Here is a 21,172-nt window from a genome sequence, read left to right as displayed (position 1 = left end):
GAGCTATTATCACCAGCCTAGGAAAAAATATTTGATGAGGGCAAATCTAGCAGTTTACCAAAACCAACCATTTATTTTCTATTTTTAGTGAATATTTCTGTTTTAGCAACAACTGTGTCCATACTATATTGACTATTGTACCAAAACAACAATGCTAGCAGTATCCAAGAGATGTCACACTCTGTGTAAAAGTAAAGAAAAACTTTTTTTTTTTCCTTGTTTGTACTATGATAGTAGCTGCACACTTTGTCACTTCTGAATAAACAATGCCAGGTCAACAATAAACAATACATAAACTGTTACAATTTTATAAAATAGATTATGGAGTTACAGTTAAAAAAAAAGAACAAAAACCACTAAAGCTCCCTCCACTTAAACTGCATTTTTTAAATGTAAGTGTTTTGTACAATAAAGCTTTCCAGTTCTGATGGTGACTCACTGCAGATTCAGAAGGTTATGAGTCAACATCTACCCACCCATTACAAGAAGGAAAAGCAAATGTGAATAGCTCCTGCAATGAGTTGTAGCAAAATGTCTTCATGTCAGATCAGTTTGGAAGCAGAAACTTAGGCCTGAAAGACAATACAATAAAGAGGTGAAAAACTATGATGCAAATGCAATAGTAGTCCAATTATTGAGAAAGCATATTTGAAAAAAAGAGTTGACATGGAATAGTGTCTTACTAAATACCTGTAACGCTAGATTCCTACCTTCATAAGCCTGCAGCAAATGTTATTGTGCTATTTTCTTTACATAGAAAAAGTCAAAAGCTTATAAAGATGCTTTGAGCCTGTGTAACTCAATTTTCTAGGTTATTCCAATACTTTAAAAGACTCATCTAGGTGCATGGAGGATATGCACAGATTTCCAGCATTTCGGTATAAAAAAATGTAATTAGACATGCTCACTAATAGACAGGGAAAAGAGTCTGAGAAAAAATGTAAGGAGAGGTTTTGGCCAACATTTGAAACCAGTAAAGTAAGACAAGTAGTGTCATGCTGACAAGAAGAAGGTCAGCAAGGCAGGAATAAGCCGAACTTCACACATGGTAATAAGATAAACAAACCCAAATATAATCTGACAGCTTGCTCACAATATTGCTGACAGCTGTTAAGACTCTTCAATTATTCAGCTTACTGAAAATATCTGAAACACTTTTGTGTAATAATGTGTGAAATGTACAGGAAAAAAGGAAAGAACAATGAGCAGGAGAAAATGCTGTCAGAGAACTGGGAGAGCTTGGAGCTCCCTAGATGCCAAGAGTGTGAGAAAGGGTTCCTGTGGGGATCAGCAAGACAGGACCTGCCAGTACCTCCTGTCCCACGGCTGCAGACAGGATCAGGACAGCTGGGGGGCACTGTGGGGAGCTCCATCGCCAGGCATCAGACACTTCCCTGGGGATTAGGGTAGGGGAGTACAGGACATCAGCTCACAGTCTGGGGCAGCCCAGGTCCCACAGCCAGTCCCAGCTCAGTTGCAAGCCAGTAGGGTGGAGGCTCAGGCAGAGACCAGGTGTTAGGGCCACAAGCAAGGGCTGTTCCCAGGGCTGGGGTGGCCATTGCCTCCCACAGCACTGCTGAGGGCATTCCCCTTGGCCTGATGGGGTGAGGATCCCCTTGGCTGTTCTGATCCTGAGCTTATTCCCAGCACCTGCAACCAAATCCTGTTGGCATAACCTAGTTAGTGCCCAAAGAGTTTCTACAGAGCTGTTTAGGACAAAGGAAGGTGTAAGCAATACTGGATTGTTTATGCAATGATTATAAATGTTAATTTACTAAGGAATTTCTGTGTCCCCTCTAACGCTATCCAGCAATTTGTTCCCTTTCCTCCTCTTTTTATTGATTGCTACATTTGGGTTTCAACTGCATATTGGATTTCATGTATGTTCGTGAAAGGCAGAGCTGACATTCTTCCTCATGTTGGAAGGACCAGTGTGTTGCAGCAGCTTCAAGTCAGCAGAAAGCCAGATGACAGACAGCTAGGAGGCCAATCTACTAGTTGCAAATGCTTTTGCTTCAGGAAGTGGTCTGGGCTAATCTGAGATGTTGCTCTGGCAGACATGCTCTAGAAAATGCTTTTGTTCTGCTTGTTGAGGAAGTGCTTGCACAAAACCACTTCTAGTAGGCTATTACCCTCCCTAATCTTGTGCAAACTACTCTAACTTTGAACTTCAGAGTTTAATATGAATATTTCAATCTTTCTCTAATTAGGTAGGTGTCATTTGTTGCCCTTCTGTTAAGCCTGACAGTTTCCATATGTTTCTTTTCTGGGAGAAAAAAAGTGTGTATAGATATAAAATTTTTTATGTATCTTATTTTTGGACCATTTCTGCTATGGATTCTTGTGCAGGAGAGCTAAGAGCTACCAAATCTCAGTAAAATATTGGATCCACATGAACTCTTTTCCCCTCTGTTGTTCTCTCAGTGTTTCACTTAGCAAAGATATATCTTAACATACCCACTTTGAACTGGTATATCAGACATATCAAAGTCTGAAGGAAGTAACTCAGGTGAAGTTTTTTATGATTTTAATCTTATGATCCAGAAAGATTTATGCTAATTTACTACAGTGAGGGATGTGACCATAGCAGAGCAGGAGAGATATCGTGGCATGTTGATTAATTTTTTTGCTTCCAAAGTCTGATGCTGCTTTCTCCAGGGCATTTTAGCTTTGCAATGACTTTTTTTTTTTTTTTTTAATGTGTGTGGTTCTGTGTTTTGGACATCACCCAGATTTAGCTGTTGCAAAGAGCAGATGGTTGCTGGGGCTGTGGAAACACTGGTTGCTAGGTGGGGTTTCCTGCACAGTGTTATAAAAGCATAGAGGGCCCTCTCTCTCTCTAACCCCTGACTGTGCTGGTGTGAGAAGTATTTGTGAGGAAGAAGGTAGGTTTTTGTAGTTCTTTGCTGCTGTCTGTAGACATGACAAACTTAAAGAGTTGTACATTAAATTTGTCAAGTGACCTGGTGCTATTTCTGTGGGTTGAATTTGCTGGCAAGAGAAATGATGGGTGTGGGCAGGAGAAATTCTTTCTGTTTTGAAACATTTAAATGTACACAGAAGGGCTTGGAAAATGACTACTTTTATTTAGTACCTATAAGGAACTGAAAAAGAACAAAAGCTTGAAATAGTAAAGGCAAATGTACTTGAAATTGGCTGTTTCCTATGCTTTCTCTTTGCTAAAGAGTGTGTTCATGCTAAAAAAAAAAAAAAAAGTAGTTCCTGGAAAACTGATGTGTTTTACATTGAAACTTTAAACAAGAAACAGATGTTGTTTCTTCAATAACAGTTTGTTACTTTGGGACTGTAAAGGGGTCCTTGCTCTTGAAAGTGATAAAATGAGACCAAGCAATCTTGTAGAAACATAAGAGCAAAGCTCTGGCTTTGTGACTAAGAACTTAGGCAAAGCCACGTAAGTTAGGGCTGTGTCATCTAAGGTTTTTTTTTCTGCTAAAACTTTCCACTGATTTTTTCCAAGGACAAGATTATTTTTCCCTCTGACGTTTTTGTTTGTATTTAATAGACTTTCCACAGTGAAATAATGTTAGCTATACTGCCTGCTTATTTCTGATGGATTTTAATGACCTTAATTTACATCGAGATCCTAGTAACTAGCATTGGACTGTAACCAGAGATGATTTATTTGACACAGCTCATAATGGTTAAATAAGCATGGAGAAATGGTCATTTGACACAGACGGTAGTATAAAAATTTAGTATATTGTGTCTTCAAGTATCTTCAATAAATATTAGTTTCTAAAATCTTCAAAATTTGCATATGTCCAGTTTAAGCATGCCTCTTCTGAGGACTGGAACCCAGATAAAAAACAATATTGCAGTAATTCTTGTGAAGCAACAGTTAGGGATTTCAGTCTAAATCTAGACTTTTGTACCAGTTGCAATGTTCATCATTCCAAATGAGAATGATGAAATGCATAAAAATTACAAAATTTAAGCTCTTGATCTTCTTTCCTTTCAAATGAGACATTTACAAGTTCCAGTTTGGGAAGTGGGATGAATGACATGGGCATTTTATTACACAGAATAACACTTGAACAAGTATTTTGAATGGACCAATTATAAAGACCTGTCACACTTTCTGTTTGCATCACTTTATGGGAACATACAGTTTTCCTTCTCCCTATGCATAATTTTTTTTTCCTGAGCTCAGAAAATGATCAGTTCTTCCAGTCATTTTCATGATAAATTAAAATAATACTTTGACTGAATACATCCCTCCTGGATACATTTTTAGAGTGATGTGAGTCAAAGTATTGGGAAAGACCTCAACTTGCTCAGGGCATTGGCTGAATTCCTGTATTCTAGTCTTCCTTTTTCGTGTTAGCCATAGTTTCTTATGCAGTTTTATATGTAGGGTGGTTTCTTAACTTTAGGAGCAGTAAGTAAGATGCAGAGAAGATGCAGAGTAAGGTCCTTAGCCCCTCTCACAATTTATTGCCTACTTTGACTTCTATTAAAAAATTACATTACTTTGATTACTAGATATATCTACACACCAAAGTGTCTTTATATAAAAAGCAGAGAAAATAATAGTTTGGTTTTTTTTTTTTTTTACTGGATCTCTAATTTAAATTAGAGTAGACAAAAAGATTTGGAGGCTTTATAGACTAAATTTAGTATAGGCTACCAGCCTTCTTCTCTAGTCATCCGTAAGAACAAAAATCCCTCTAGAGCTGGGTGTGAGAGGCGAGGATAGGCAGAAGAGGTGGACTCTATTGACCAGAATGCAGTTTTGTTCCTACCTCTTCTCAGATCTGATACTGTGAGATGAATCTTGTTTCTTAGTTTTATACAATTACACACTCTGTGAATCTACTAATTGACAGACATATCTGTGCCAGTCACTGTTGGTGATTCAATGCACCTGATATGGAGACATTTCCAACTTCTTGCATATGGCCTTTATGTGTGCTGTTATAAAATGCATCAGAACATAAAGATAATGTAGTGATTCATCTGGGCTCAAACATTACTTCTGTCAGTACAAGAAGGATACAGGAGTCACTATAGCAGCTTGATAATTTGCTGATTTTAATGTAAAAAAACAACATGCGTAAAAGTTGGTCCTTAAAACTTGCACAATATTCTATCCATTTTTTACTGGGGTAAGATCTACTCTAAGTAACATACAGATTGAGTGTCTGTTTCAGTTTTTTCTAGAAGTGCAGTCAGAGCTGAATTCTATGCCCTCAGGTCTGAGGGAAACACAAAGGCAGGGTTTTTTCTGTGTAAGAGGGAGTGTAGATGGCTTCTGCCTTGGAGAAGGGAAGGGAGGGTGGAGTAGGGCTGGAGCAGGGCTGTGGGAGGTAGCTGTCACTTTTTCAAGCAGCTGAATGCGGAAGCAAGTTTTACAGTTTTTCAATGAGGAAAAGAAGCAACTGGGCTGGAGCCACACTGCTTGGTCCTAGGTGTGTGTCACTTTACATGATTGCTCTTAGCCCTTTATGTGGGACACACAGTATAAGTAAGGCAAGAGTGTTTTCAGCATAGACAACCTACATTTTTGTAGTCATATATATAACCCACATTATATGGTCTGTAGCCCAAGACTACATATAGCAACTTCTCTTCACATTAGATTCATACTCCTGCTTACTTAATGCTATCTTTAGTTTATTGTTTATATGTATGCTTAAAACCAATACTTCTCTAGAATTTGTTGTGAAAGTGTATTTAAAAAAAAAAAAAAAAACCCACACAAAAACCCAGAAACCTCTTTTCAGCAGGTCAGAAACACTTTATTTGATAAAACCTTAATTTCTTATTTCTTTTCTTCCCTGCTTCTATTAGCAGAATATTTCGTATACCAAAGTTGGTACAAAGTAAGCTATTCACTAATTTCAGATACTCCATATCAAGTCACATCAACACTGTTCTTTTGTTTCCCATTCTGCATGCAATCTTATGGAAAAGCTGAACTGATTTTAGTTTTAGGTGGTACAATGTTAAAAATCTTTTTTTCCCCTCTGAAATGCAGAATGTTATATTCTTTTGTAGAAACTAGAAGAAATATGTAAGCAATAAGGAACTGTAGATTAAACTGTTCAATTTTACTGTCTTCCTTAGGAAAGAGGTAGTCAAAGAAACTACAGGAGAGTATATTTAACAATGAAATATCCTTTGCCTTTATACACAAGATGAGACAAGATTACATGTTTACAACTGAATGTGAACAAATTCAGTCAGCTAAATGAGCATAGCTAATACCTTAACTAATGGGTAAAGACAGACTTAATTTCTTAACTTTTTTTTTTTAAAAGTAAATGGTATTATCATGGCAAATAAGCAAATAGTCCAACTAGTTTACTGTTTTATTTCTAATCTGAAACTTCTGCCAGTATCTGTGGATGTAGGGGTAAACCAGCAGTTGTGGAGCATTATGTCACCTATCAAACATGTTACTTGCTTCCAGCAGCACAGGCTAATACTGCTTGGGAAACTAATCCTTGCATATCATAGTTCCCATAGAATTGGGAAACCTTGAGTTGCATTGGTGCTGAAAATGGTGAAAAATCGTTTGTAACCTGAAGAAAAATAATTTGTATCTTGATGCATCTCTTCCCAGAAACTGTCAACATGGCTATGGTATCAGAATTTCTGAAACAGGCATGGTTTATTGAAAATCAGGAGCAGGAATGTATTGTAAGTACTATCACCTTTTCAGAGCATCACTCTTATTTTCAAATACATTTAGAAGTAATTTGAAAACATAGGCCTCAAAACATTTTCCTGTACTCAAAAGGAGCAAAAACAATGGCAAAACTCCAGTGAATTAGAATTTGAATCCAATTTTATTGTGGCACATAATCTAATGACTTAGAAAAATACTCTTATTTACACATATAAGTACAGTTATTAATTCCTAGGTGGAACTAGTTATTGTAATGAAATTATAATTCCAATGCCAATCACTAATTAGCTCAAGTCATCCCCTTCAAAGTAGTAATCTGATGCACAAGTGTGTGAACATGTAAGAACATGTTCAGATGACATCCATGAGAAAAATGAGGACTCAGGCTGAGGTAAAAGAAGCCATGAGTTGGAGCGCAGGAATGTAAAGGTGGAACTAAAGCCAGTAGTGTTTATCCTAGTTTTTGAATCATATATCATGCTTACAGTGGGAAGATTTATGTTATGTAATAATACATGGTATTACATAATACATCTCAGATGAACAGTACTGGTACTGTTTAGAAAGGGATTATTGTGTTGTTGGAAAGTCAAGAGTTATTGCATAAGAATGATGTGGAGAGTCTTTGTGACAATTTTGAGTAAGATACTGAATTGACTGTCAGCAAAGGTAAAGTGGTTCACTATGAAGTCTCTGGAGATCGTGCAAAAGCTTTAATCTTGAAAAAACATGGGGAGAAATTTCAGTAAATAAAGTTTTTCTGGTTTAGACCTCTGTGAATTTTGTAATTTTGCCCCTACAACACTGTGCACAAAAGTTTGGCTCCCAGGTTCATGCCGTTTGTGGTGGTTACTGACAAGTTTTATTGCTAGAAGATAAGTTTGTCATGCAAACCAATATATGAAGACTAAATTCCTCCATTGGTTTAAGTTGTGCTTGAACCCATCCAGGAATAAAGCACTATACACCACTTGCTTACTGCCCCCTACTCTCCTGTGGTGAGATGAAGAGAAGAACAGGTAACCAAAGGCCTTGTGGATGAGACTGGGACACTCATGAATTATGGTTCTAGGCAAAATAGGCTCAACTACTCAACTTGGTGAGGAAAATAAAATTCATTTAGTCCACCACTATCTGAATAAATCCAAATGGGAAACAAAAGAGAGTAGGAAGGTGAGAAAATATAGCCAGCTCTTTAACACCACCTTCCCCCACCCCTAACCTCTTCCTGTGTTCTCTCCCAGCATCTCTACCTCCTTCTCAGAGGTGCAGGGGGACAGATAATGGGGGTTGTGGTCAGTCCCTCACACATGGTCTTTGCCATCCTACCTTCTCAGGGAAGATGGACTCCTTACTCTCCCCTCTCTTTCCAAAGTGGGGTCCTCCCCAAATGATACATTCCCTAACAAACCTCTCCAGTGTGAGTCCTTCCCAAGGGCTGCAGCTCCTCAGAAACTCCTCCAAGTTGACTCTCATCCACAACAGCACAACTCCAGGCACACTCTGCCCTCTGGGCATAGTCACTCCCCCTGCTGTGGGGTCCTCCACAAGTTGCTGGCAGCTCCATCCTCTATGAGTTTCAAGGGAACAGCTGCCATCTCACCATGGGATGCAGGGAGTCTCTGTTCTGGTGCATCTTGTCCACCTTCCTTATTGAGTTAAGAGTCTGCATGGTAACTTCCCTTTCATTCTGCTTCTTCCACTTTCTACTGCAGATTTACCCTTCTTATGTAGATATTGCAGACCTCATGTTGTTACCAAAACAAAATCAAACCCAAAAACCCAGCTCTACACAAAGCTGACACAGCTTATCACACAAGTCAGTGACTTTTTCAAACATATGCAAGGCACTGCTTTGAGTATGCATTCCCTCTGGTCTCTTACAATCTCTAGTGATAAAACTGTGTACAGAGTTGAATATTTAATTACCAGACACTAGAAGTGTGCAAAAATCAATATAGAATGCTGTATGTAAAACCTGTATTCATAAGACCTTGCCATTTCTTATGCTATTTAACTTTAGCATCAAAGGTTTTTTAAAAAATTAAATAATGAGTTATTGAAACAGGAGAAAGAGTATAAGTGATTCTGAAAAGGTTTAGTTAAATTACTACTTGGGGTTTTTGTTTGTTTGTTTGTTTGTTTGTTTGTTTTAATCACAGTACATAATATATCAATGGGAAATTTATATAAATATTTCATCCAAGAGTCTTGGAGCATTTGATAGCTTCTGTAAAGGAAACAGACACTGATTAGGTTGTGTTGTTGAGTTATAAGCCCTATCAGTAACCTGACTTGTGTTACTGCTTTAGGGCAAGCCACGTAATCTGTCATGTAGTAGAATTTATCATGATCTGTCATTCCCAGAGTCCTTTAGATGTTGACAAGGGAGTGCCCATCTAGGAATGGGTTCATGAAAGGCAGGTAGCACATATCTGTGAAGAAAGTACACCTTATGTCTTGGGTTATAAAGAAGTTGGGTAATCGTTTTTCACTTCCTTGTAAGATTAGGTTTGAACACTTCTCCAAGATCTTACATGCAAGGAGTGCTTGTAACGTTAGATATGAGTCAGTTGAAAAGTCACTTACTGTGATGCATAGCCAATTTGCAGAAGATGAGCAGAGAAAGTAGTAGCACTTCACTGGCAGTGCCTGTAGGATTTAGTGGTGGTTGTTGAGCCTTTAAAATTTGGAAGTAATTGCCTAACATGACAGTTAAAAAGTATTTTCCTTTGGAATCCAACTTCATATGCCTAAAACAATATATGAAGTACTTTCTGTTTCATATAACAGTGTGAAAGAAACAGATGAAATGCATATTCATTACTTAATCTGTTTATTTCTCTGTAGTTACCAAACTTGAGAGTCCTAAAATAGTCAGCCCCAAATATATGGTTTATTTAGACCTCTAAAAATTTTGCTTTGCAAAAATATTCTTTGGAATATTCTTTCTTTCTTTCTTTCTTTTTTTTTTTTTTTTTAAATATATTTTTTATTATTTTACTTTTCCTCTGCAGAAAAGTTCAAAAGGTGGCCCTGGGGTGCAGACATACCCTAACTTTGATCCATCAGCTGATGTAGTTGCTTTGGACAAAGCTATTACTGTGAAAGGTATGAGGAGTAAATATTTAATCTGCTACATTAGGACTCAGAGCCAATCAGCCATCAGACTAAGAGCCAATGACAAGCAGGAGAGGTGCCTTGGCTTTTAAAAGTTTAGCAATACATTAAATTCAAACACTTGGTAAAGAATCTCAACTCTTTGATATCCTGTTGTATTATAGTTTCAGACCTTAATACTACATTCAATTTCTTGAATATGTTGAAGGAAGAGTTATAAAAATTTAATTTCTAGAGCATTTCAAAAGTGTTTATTCACAAGTTTATTCACTGAAGAAGCAGTGAATATATTGATAATGTAGTGCGTGCTTCTATTGTGCTTTACTCTTTTGATGAAATTCATGTTTGGCACTTTACCTGTGCATTGGAACCTGTTTCAATTTGGCTAACCAAGATTAATTGAAAATGCTGTCTAATTAGGGTGTTGTGGTTTTTTTTTATTATTATTATGTTTTTGGTTATTCTGTAGAATAAGTTCTGTGCTCAGATAATTTTAAGTCTTTCTATATGAAATCGTAGAAACACAGTTCCTGTGTTCTATGGATATGTATTTGGTTTCTTCATAACATCACTACTTTTAAGTCACTAGATAATTATAGTTTTTCTTTTTGGTTAAACTTTAACAGTGTCAAGGAATCACAATATGATCTAAACCAAATAATAATTTAAAATTGTTATCTGGCTAAATAATTCACTAGAGATCATTATAATATTTACAACATACTAGACATTTTATTGTTTGTGATTCATAGGTGTGGATGAAGCCACCATCATTGACATCCTGACTAAAAGAACAAATGCTCAGCGACAGCAGATCAAAGCTGCCTATCAGCAGGCTAAAGGAAAGGTAAAGTATATTCAAATCAAGCTGAAATTTACACGGAGAGTGTCAATGTTGCTCCTGGCTCAGATGTTACATACAGCTTTAGCTTTGTAGAACAAGAAGTTTCTGCCATGGTTACTTTGTGAAAACTATGACAGAGTGATAACTGTATTGCCAATGCTGGGCCTCTGGATACTATCTATTTTTAAAGTAAAGAATAATTTTGACCTTCTGACTTTCCAGGCTTTTGAACACCCTGGAAATCCTTTAAATCACTAAATTTCTGAGGATATAGAGATTTCACACAGACAGTCTGCTGAGAGAAAGAGAGGTATAAAGTAGGAGACTTGGAGGCATCTCACCAAATATTTAAGCCCAGATAGAATAATAAATAGGATAAGAAAGTTATAGGAACGTAACACTGCTCCACAAATATAACAACACTAGTATAGGAATGAATGTACAGGGGTCAGTGTTGTACCTGTTGTATCTCTAAACCTGTTAGTTCCTGAAAGTGCAAAGCTTGTAAGTTACTGCATGCTTCTGGGGGGGAAAAAAAAAAAAAAAAAGTTTTAATTGCTCTTGCTTTTCTCTGTAACAAATTTTCTCCAATTGAACATGTAAGTCTACATTGAAACTACAATTGCACAGATGGCATACTAGAGTTACTGAATATTTGCTTCTGAGAAGTAATTCCTTTGAGTGTAACTTGCCAATTTAGAAAGTCAATTTAATGTCTCATTTTAGCCTGGATTTTCTGTTTCTGTTCAAGAAACCTCACTTGTGGGTTTCATATGTATGTAGCCACCCTCCATCAACCTCAGAGGAAGCTCCAACCTTGCAATTATAATTTTTAAAGAAATAAAGTGAAATATGATTTCAAAAACATGAGGAGACATGCTATTGGATTACTATATGCCCTGATTCCTGACATATTATAAAAAGTAGAACAGAACTATGGACATAGTGCTTGCTTCTGAAATACTCTTGTTGGTTTAGGTATTCTGACAAAGCAGGATACCTTAATCTTCTCACTCTTGTAGCCACAACGTGGACACTTACTTGGACAAGAGGGCTGTGACTTTCATTGCAACAAAATAGAGTACTAAATATTTCCTTTTTTGTGTAGGGCAATATTACACTATGTCCACAGAGTTTCTATTGCAAATCTGTGTCCTTTGTGCAATAAATGGTTAAATAAAAATATTATACAAATATGCAACTCAGTCATGATCATAACAGCAATATAGTATTACCTTCTTTATGAAACCAAAATGCTTGTTTTGAGTCTTCTTCTGGTACTGTAAAAGGTAAATACAGTGATGGCTAGTTAATGAAAAACTCTGCCACTTTGATTAACATAAAGGTGACAAATGATAAATTCCAAGTAGGGCTTCATAATTCTTTATGGTAGCTGAGGGAGTGATGTAGACTAAGATTCATCAGGGATCAGACTAATTGAGGTTCTGAGGGATGTAGTATAGGTTAGTGATCGATTTGGCAATGTGAGGCTAGTGGTGGGACTTGATGATCTGAAAGGTCTTTTCCAACCTTAATGATTCTATGATTCTATGAATTCTTGGACTGTAGCTGAACAACATCTTTTACCATTCACTAGCTTAGTGTGTTTCTCATTCTTCTTCTTTCAGACTCTTGAAGAAGCCTTGAAAAAAGTTCTGAAAAGCCACCTGGAAGATGTTGTTGTGGCTCTGCTTAAAACTCCAGCTCAATTTGATGCTGAAGAATTAAGAGCCTCTATGAAGGTAAGGCAAAAACATTTTTGAGAAAAGCTTCCTTGACAGCATAAATAATTGACAGGGCCTACAAATGACAGTGTATTTGGATTTCAAAGCTTCTGTATCATCTTTGTTTAAACTTCATTTATAATTTAATCTATACTGGTCATGCCAATTCTGAGAACAAGAGCTAGCAATGAATTTCAGGAGACTCCTGTCTGAGAATGGCCTCATTCTGCCTTCTGAAAACAAGTTGTTGATGTAGTAGTAAAGCGTCATAGTGCCTGCATACACGTTCATTTAGGAGAAAACTAAAAAGGAAAGAGGTATTTTTCCTCATAAATTTTACATTGTTACCTCTTATGTGCGCTTAGTGTTTCTTTTCGGTACTACTATACATGACTAAAAAAAAATTAAAAACTCTTGTTCCTCACATAGCTTTCAAAGCTGAGTCCATGACTTTCACCTTATTTCTATTCTTCTAAATTTTCAGTTTACTGTATTGAATAACATTTCTAAAAATGTAATCACTTATCAGGGGCTTGGAACTGATGAAAATACTTTAATTGAGATTCTGGCTTCAAGAAACAACAGAGAGATCAGAGAAGCCAGCAGATACTACAAAGAAGGTAATGGTATAAATGTAGCAGACACATTACCGTCACAACCCCACTTGACAGTGTAAGAAGCTGAGATGGCATTGTAGGTGGCAAGTGAAGACAGGCAGAGTTGCTGGGAGGGGAGGTCATACTGACTCTTTCTATCCTACATAGATCCCAATACAGAAGGAACCATCGTCAGCACTAGAATTACAGATATCTCATGGAATGGGTGAGGTATTTAGACACTATTGAGGATACAAGCAAGGCCCAACACGCTTTTCTTCTCTTGTCATAAAACCTTGACTGACTTCTGGACATCTTTGAAGGCTTGAAAAAAAGCTTAGTGAGTTATCAACACAGATAACATTAGTGGTAGAAGAAACCAGTGAAATACCAAAGGGGTAAAAAACCTTTGAAAAGACAACTGAAATATAATATAGTATCACTCATATGTGTGTTTACTGCAGTCAGTGTTGTTGAATTCAATCATGTTTTCTGAAATTATAGACAGACTTTTCCAAGAGATTTCCATTCAAACAGTCTCAGAAGTCCAAATTAATAGCTTGATTTTATTTTGAAGGCTTTTGTGCTTGGATTCAATGATAAAAACAATCAGAAGTGAGAATGAAGACAATGCCACAAACAAGATCTTAGAGAGAAAATTTATCTGCAGGTTTTGAGTTTAGCTTCCAATTTCACAGCACATCTAGGGATTAGAGGACATATTACAAATATACCGCTTCTCTTGAAAACAAATGAGAGAAAATAGGAAAACTACATTTTGAGTAGGTATATTTAAGTGGGAAAAAAATAAAAGCCTGGAAAAATTATAGAATTAGAGAACAATTTGTTGGAAGGGATCTTTAAAGATCATCCTGTCAATGCAATTGATAACTTTAAACCACAATATTTTTCTTTCTTTCTTTTTTTAATTTCAGTTCTGAAGAGAGATCTGACACAAGACATTATCTCTGACACATCTGGAGACTTTCAGAAGGCTTTGGTTGCTCTAGCCAAGGTATACCATGCTTAAGCATTTTGAGTGGCATTACTCATAATGAAAAATTCACGTTATCAGACTGTTTTAATGAGAGACGTACAATAAATAAATATTTTTTTTCTGTGCATTAGTTTTTAATTTACATATCTTTGACCATATGAGTTTTTTCTGAAACAAGTGGTAGATTTTGTCTCAAAACCTTTCTAGAAAATTGATTTTTTTTACTGTTTATCAATTGTGCTTTTAAGACTATTTTTGGTGCTCTTTGTAAACACTTGAAACAGCAACATAATGGCAAGTTGATTGAATAAAAATAGAAAAAGAAGAAACACAGTTAGAAAACTAAATATTTGACTTGCTGTTAAGATGTGTTTCTAGTAGTTAATAGAATAAGGGCAGAGAGTTAACAAGTGAACAAAGTGTTTTGTGAATTTGTGTTCAAAAGCAACATGTTTGAGAACTGGAGCTGCCTATTAAAAAAGCCCTTTTAAAATGCATAAGTATTTGATTCTGTGATTATTTAGTACGTGCACATACACACAGTTTGATCTTTTTTTATATGTGCATGGGGTTGATTTTCAATTTTTGGTTTCAAATCAGTTTGAAAGGCATCTATTAAATATCCATCAGGGAGCAAATCATAGCTTCAAAGCTTGTGACTTCCCATTAAGAAACAATACTTCCTGTTGATTTTCATGTAGGGCTTAAGAAAAATCTTACTGATGGCCTTAGAAGTGTGAGTTCTACTTCATTGCAAATACAACAGCTTTATGCACAGAATGATTGACATAACTGTATCTATATTCAATTATGTATTATGTATGAGAATTATGAGACAGAGCTCTAAAATGCTGAGTTTTGGTGATCTGAATGACTGTGTGTACCAGTGAAAATTTATTTATTTATGTAGGCTGACAGATGTGAAGATTTTCAAGTGAATGATGAGCTGGCTGACAATGATGCCAGGGTAAGATCACACTTGTATCGCTGCAGAGCTTCTTCACCCTAATATCTAACTTCAGAAATATTTTTGCAAAGTTTATGTAAAGCATGCAAACTCTTTAAAGAAGAAGTAAAAAATTGGAGAAATTATAATATCATTTTGGATTGAGGGACAAGGGTGTACTGGTGTATATGCAGAATCAGCTACCATAGCTTGAAAAGTGTGAATTCTTCACTATTTTAGCTATAGCCATTACTTTACAGTGATGAATCTTTCAGGATTATTGGGTAAACCTTACAGTTATTTTCTGAATAATTATAATATAAACAACTATTCTTCCTTTTATTTCTTCCACAATTAGTGTGACTATTTTTGCTAAACGCTTGGTAAACCTTAGCAGTCTTTCTTGAGTTTTCACCTACAAAATCATACATTATTCTTACAGTTTAAATGTAGAGTTGTTTTAAATTGATTTTTAAATAATCCAACTGAGAAAAAGCCATTAAGCAATACTGTTTTTGTTTCTGCTATATAAGGAGTTCAATTTTATCATCAGAACTAGGTGAAATGAATGAGTAAAAAAATACTATGTTTAAGTTCAGAAGTTCGATACTATTTATCTTGGTACAGAGAGAGTATTGTTAAATGTTCTTTCCTACTGTGTGAGGTCTTTAATTATTACTTCCAGAGAAGTTTGAGGAAGTGTGGAAAATGAAGGAGACTGATTTGGTTCTTGTTTTCAATCAGGTCACTTCTGGAAAGACAGGGAATGCTTTGTGTGTAGGCTTCTACTTCATATTTGTCCAGATAATATCAAAGATAATTTTGGTTGTTGGAAGAAAGCCTACTAGTCCTAAACTCACAGACTGTAAATGTATCATAATAAATGAAAAATATATTAATTCAAATACGTAATATACCCAGGAGAGATAGATGGTGATGGTAAAATAACTGAAAATACGTTTTCTAGCTGCATAGTGTTGTCTATCTACTATTACGGCATAAGTGATGTATGTATTACTCAATAGACTTAAAGTGAGTTTGAAGTTGTGTAGTTTTGTTGTGGGTTGTATCAAGGGCAGAATTCTTTATTGACAAGCAATGACCTATGTTTGATTGGTAGCCTCAGAAGTACAATATTTCTGGTTTCTACTATAATGATACTAACTTCACTACTTTAATTTCTTCATGACAGGCCTTGTATGAAGCAGGAGAGAAAAGGAAAGGAACAGATGTTAATGTATTTGTTACTATTCTTACTACAAGAAGCTACCCACATCTGCGAAGGGGTATATTGGATGAAACTTTGATCTTTACTGGAATGATACTTTGAACATAGATTGTCAAGATGTGACTATGAGTGCTAGAAAGGTCTTTATTATTGCAGATAGGGTTGCTGACTAGGGGTGCAGTTGGCATTTTGTCTGTTTTTTCCACATTAGTGATAATAAATATTATTTAGGTTGTAAACAAAACTATTAAAATAAGATTTCATATTTGTAGGGGTCACACGGCTAAGGGATAAGTGTGTCAGGAGTTCTGAATGCTTCCCAGTGTGATCTTGCTCCTGAACCAGTTTGTCCCAGATAGAGGTATATCGTCTAATGTCACAGGCTTCAGTGGAGTCATTGGACTATCTCTATTCCTAATAACAAGAACAGGAACCCTACCATTTTATATGAAGTCCTATTCCTTAAGCTAATTCTACCATTCCCTGCAGTCATGGCCCTTTTTGCCATGCTAGTTGAAGAAAATAAGAAAGATGGTCTACAATCAGTCGTCTATCTGCACTGCTGAAGCAGTGATGGCAGTATAAGATAGAGACAATAGACAGAGAATACTGTAATTTCATCACTATTCACTGAGTTTTATTCTCTTTTTCAGTCTTTCAGAAGTACACCAAATACAGCAAGCATGATATGAACAAGGTACTAGACTTGGAATTAAAAGGTGATATTGAGAACTGCCTGACTGCCCTTGGTAAGTGATTCTGCAGGTTTTAGCTTACCATACACACTGATTGTATGAAAACCTACATTGTGCTTCTCATACTTTCTCTGATAAGAAGCTGTTCCAGGCTTACCCTACTTCATTGGGAAACTTGCTAAAAATACATAAAAAAGTCTAGTCCAGACATAATGATTGAATTATTTAAAGTACTTTGAAGTTGATGAATGAGCAGAAGTACCCTTCCTTTTATTCAGAAAGGTCTTTTAAGTGTGTCATCAGGATAGGAAGACCTTGTATTATCATTATTAAAAACACAACAAGTTCCTTTTTGCAGTTATGTTCAAGAAACTATTCTTAAAAGGTTCACGGTAAAGTCTATCTTAAAATGCTTAATGTTACCTTTCCTCATGAACAATAAGATAAAGCAGTGACTCAAATAGCTCTTATTAGTGGATCAGTGATGGAATCAGGAACCACACACCCATCTTGTTCTCAGCTTTTATATCACAGTCAAATGTACTTTGGATAAAAGAATGAGTCTCATCAGATCCCTCTTAATATCAGAAGTAGAAGGCAAGGACTTAGCATAGATATATTTTGCAGGTTACAAAGTAGCTACATAGGATATTCTGCTAGGATCCCTGAGAGTGGTCTTAAAGTGGGGTTTTTTTCCAGACTTTGCCTTTTGTTACTTGTTACACCTGTAACAGTTATGACTTTGTCTCATTGTTTCATTACAGTGAAGTGTGCTACAAGCAAGCCAGCTTTCTTTGCTGAAAAACTCCACCTGGCAATGAAGGTAATCTAAGGAGAGAACTTCTCTTTGTAAACATGGAGTGTTTTGTGAGCTGAAAAAAAAGCTAGGTAGAGCTGTCTAAACCTTTGTGTGATGATTAAAAAAAAAGACCATGAAATGAAATTAAGTGTACTTCTCTCTCTTCTGCATCTTCTTTAGAAACCTCTGAGTATCTTTCTGTAGGCTATCTGTTTGTTATAGTGTGTTCAGGAAGCCACCTGTCAATCCACACATATACCCTTTACTCTAGACAGTGACAAAAAGCTAACTGAAGCTTTTCTTATGTATGAAACTACTAAAACATTAGTGAAAAGTAAATAGGAAAGTTCTGAACAAGAACCTGTAGAAGCTTAATTTTGACAAGACATCTGTGGTCTTTTCTGAGAAATTTGGAACCTGAGTTGAATGGGGCAGCTGGAGATCTTGAAACAGTCTAATATGATGGTATTTTCATAACTTCTGTGCATTTGTTAGGAGCAGTACATGGAAAATGGAGTGAAACATTATGAAGAAAGAGTTCATTGAGCTATTAAAAAAGTTTTAAAAGGTAGTGATTTGTAGATTGTCTCTGATGTCTGGCAAGCACATGCCTCTTCTTAGGAAACAGTTAAAAGAAATGGGTGATACCCATATCCTTTGGTGGGATAGCCTGTCAGAAGTGAATTGTGCTTATAAGGAACAGAAGGGAGATATGAGAGGGTCTCCTCATGAGACATGTAAAAAGATAAGATGCAGGCTCTGTTTACTTACAGAGAAAACTTATAGATTAACATACAACATTGATTTAAGATGTTTCAATGATGTAAGTAGCGTTCTTTTCGTCTTTTTCATCTTTTTCTTCTTTTTTTTTTTTTTTCTCTTTTTTTCTCAACAGGGCTCTGGAACACGGCACAAAGAGCTCATCAGAATCATGGTTTCACGTCATGAAGTGGATATGAATGAAATCAAAGGGTATTACAAGAGGTTGTATGGCATCTCTCTCCCCCAAGCCATTAAGGTAGGTTTCCTCTCATTGTCATATGAAATACAAAACAACCAAATGATTTGGAAGTCCAGAAAAGGTTTTGTTAACTCTTCTGCTCATCAATCACCAGTTCATTCTGCATAACGTATTGTAGCTGAGTAACTCATGTACCAGATGATCCACATGCTCGAAGAACTAATTAATTTTCTGGGGTAATGTTTTTGTCACAAATGCTGTATCAATTTGATATTAGTGGTACCTGTCCCAGAGTATCACCTTGCAGTTGAAACCTAGAATTGAATGGGGACCACAGTCTGCCCAAGTTCTGGTTCTTTGGCAGACATAAGGTATGTTGGCAGGAGAGTGGAGATAATTGCACTGACAGCTCTGTGAGAGAGATCTGATGCAACTTGCTATTGGTTTATATTGACTGTTAACTTGACATTTATTTATCCTTCTTTCCAGGTAACTTATGTAAATGGATTAAACTAACAAAAATGTCTTGTTGAAAATTTAAAGCAGTCAGGTACTTGAAGAAAAGTGAACTTGGAAAGCAGCTTTGTGGAGGCTAGCAGACAACACTAAAAACCCCTAATAGCCTGATTGGAGTATAAACATATTCCTTACATATATCAAAATACCTTTTTAAATTTTATTGGTCTCTTTTGGCTATTTTTTTCAATTAGTTGCCAAACATCACTTTTATTCTTCCCTCACAATTGTGCGTAATTGATTTGTAATTACATCACCTCATCGTGTTTCAAAGTGATGATTGCATCCAAATGGCTTGCGGCATATCTTGGCTACACTAAACAATTCATCTCTGCAAAGTAGATTCAAATTTGAGAAATCATAGTTTGTAATAATTACACTTCATACTTACTGTATGCTATCCATTTGTTTCCAGGATGAGTAAGGGACCCTATGGTGAATCTAACATCACTGCACTATACACCTGTGTGAGATAATCCTAAATACAAGGTGTATAGTGTTTTAATATTAATGAACATTGGATATCATTGATAAAATAAAGCATTTTCACTTTATTTAGAGAAGAAAAGTTAAAGCTCCTGGATGGACAGAAATCTTCTGTTCCGATTTTGAACTATGAGACATCTCAGGATTTCTATTGACTTTGTCTGCCTCTACTCTACTCTAGAAATGCATGTGTTTATTTTTTAGGTGATATAAATAACTTGAGTAAAGATACTCAGTTCAAGCTCCATCTATGGCTAACAGATATGTGTTGTCAAGTGATTAATTTATTTAGGTGAAGGACTGGTGTTTGGTACATGTATATTGAGTACTTACTAAAATTTGTTTCACTTGAGAACATTATCCTAACAGTTGTTTCTTGTACTTAAATTGACAGGATGAACTCAAAGGGGATTATGAAAGCATCTTAGTGGCTTTATGCGGAAGTGATAACTAAGTCTTATATTCCGATAATGTACTCAAGCTCTGTTCCTGAAGGTCTTTATATATTAGCCTCAGCTGTCTATATAAAATACAGGCTTTATACAGTGAGATTTCTCTGGAATGGTACTCACAGTCTGTATGTTTTGTCACAAACCTGTAACCCGGAATGTATTTTCTCAGTATCTTTATTCTGAATGGCATTAATATCTCTTGTTGCCATTATTTATCCAAAGTCAAATAATGTCACTAAGTTTCTATTTTCTTGACAAATTATGAAAATCATCTATGCTAAGCAAATACATTTTAAAAATAAAATTAACCTGTATGGATCTTTTTATGTCCTTTGTTGTTTTTGTATGTTTATTTTCAACTTGTCTTTGTACAGTCCATGGGAGAAAAATCAGTAAATAACTTAAATAATTAAAAAATAATGTGGCAATATCAGACAACATGACTGAACATTTCACCTCAGCTAGGGTTTATACGAGACAAATGTAAGAAAAATAACTAAAGATAACTTGTCAAAAAGTTTAACAATGGAAAAAAAGTTAATATCTCTGTCTTGTTTATTTTCATTTTAATTCCAGATTAAATAAATGTGTTATGTTTTGTACATAGAGGGAAAAAAATAAACAAAAGAAACAAAAAAACTCTTCATAGCCCATGTAGGACTTTTATCTTTTTCCTGATGAATTTTGAAAAGCTTTTATATCTCTAAATTGAAAAATCGCCATCATTACCTGCATTTTGGACAGACTTCATGCTTGGCTTTACTGACCTGATTATTAGTACAAATGAGTTAATTATAGCCTTCAGATGCACTCCTGGAAATAAACATTACTTGTTGATTCTTTGTTTTGTGCAAGCACTACTAGTGTTTGTTTGGTGGCCTCCAATTACTCATTTGAACAACAACATGCTAAACTATTAGTAAATCAAAGGTCATCTTGGCTGATTTGTGGTAAATATTGTAGGTCCCCTTCATTTTATGTTGGGATGATCTAGAGTAACAGAAGCGATTCTTTGGAAAAGAAGTCTTGTAGGAGAAACATTGACATTACTAGAGCTGGAGACAAAATTCCCATTTGCCTTCCATAGGGACAACTTTTGATCTACTCCAATTATTCTTCTGAGACCTATAGTTCCTGATCTACTGCAGATTTCTTT

The 21,172-nt window shown here is 35.8% G+C and overlaps 1 protein-coding gene across 1 annotated transcript; it reads left to right on the top strand.

Annotated features, from left to right (window-relative positions):
• Window positions 1–2,820: 2,820 nt before the first annotated feature.
• ANXA1 (annexin A1) lies at window positions 2,821–20,342 on the top strand. The gene is made up of 13 exons (XM_010196696.2): window positions 2,821–2,885; window positions 6,587–6,663; window positions 9,670–9,763; window positions 10,525–10,619; window positions 12,245–12,358; window positions 12,870–12,960; window positions 13,872–13,951; window positions 14,844–14,900; window positions 16,072–16,165; window positions 16,761–16,856; window positions 17,567–17,625; window positions 18,497–18,619; window positions 19,959–20,342. Exons 2-13 carry the CDS (start codon window positions 6,598–6,600, stop codon window positions 20,016–20,018), a joined length of 1,029 nt encoding a protein of 342 aa, XP_010194998.1. The 5' UTR covers window positions 2,821–2,885; window positions 6,587–6,597; the 3' UTR covers window positions 20,019–20,342.
• The last annotated feature ends 830 nt before the right edge of the window (window positions 20,343–21,172 follow it).

This window comes from Colius striatus, chromosome Z (assembly GCF_028858725.1).
Source record: "Colius striatus isolate bColStr4 chromosome Z, bColStr4.1.hap1, whole genome shotgun sequence".
In the NCBI taxonomy this organism is placed as follows: domain Eukaryota; kingdom Metazoa; phylum Chordata; class Aves; order Coliiformes; family Coliidae; genus Colius; species Colius striatus.
Note: the sequence above shows the minus strand (reverse complement) of the source record. Positions and strands in the feature narration are given on the sequence as shown.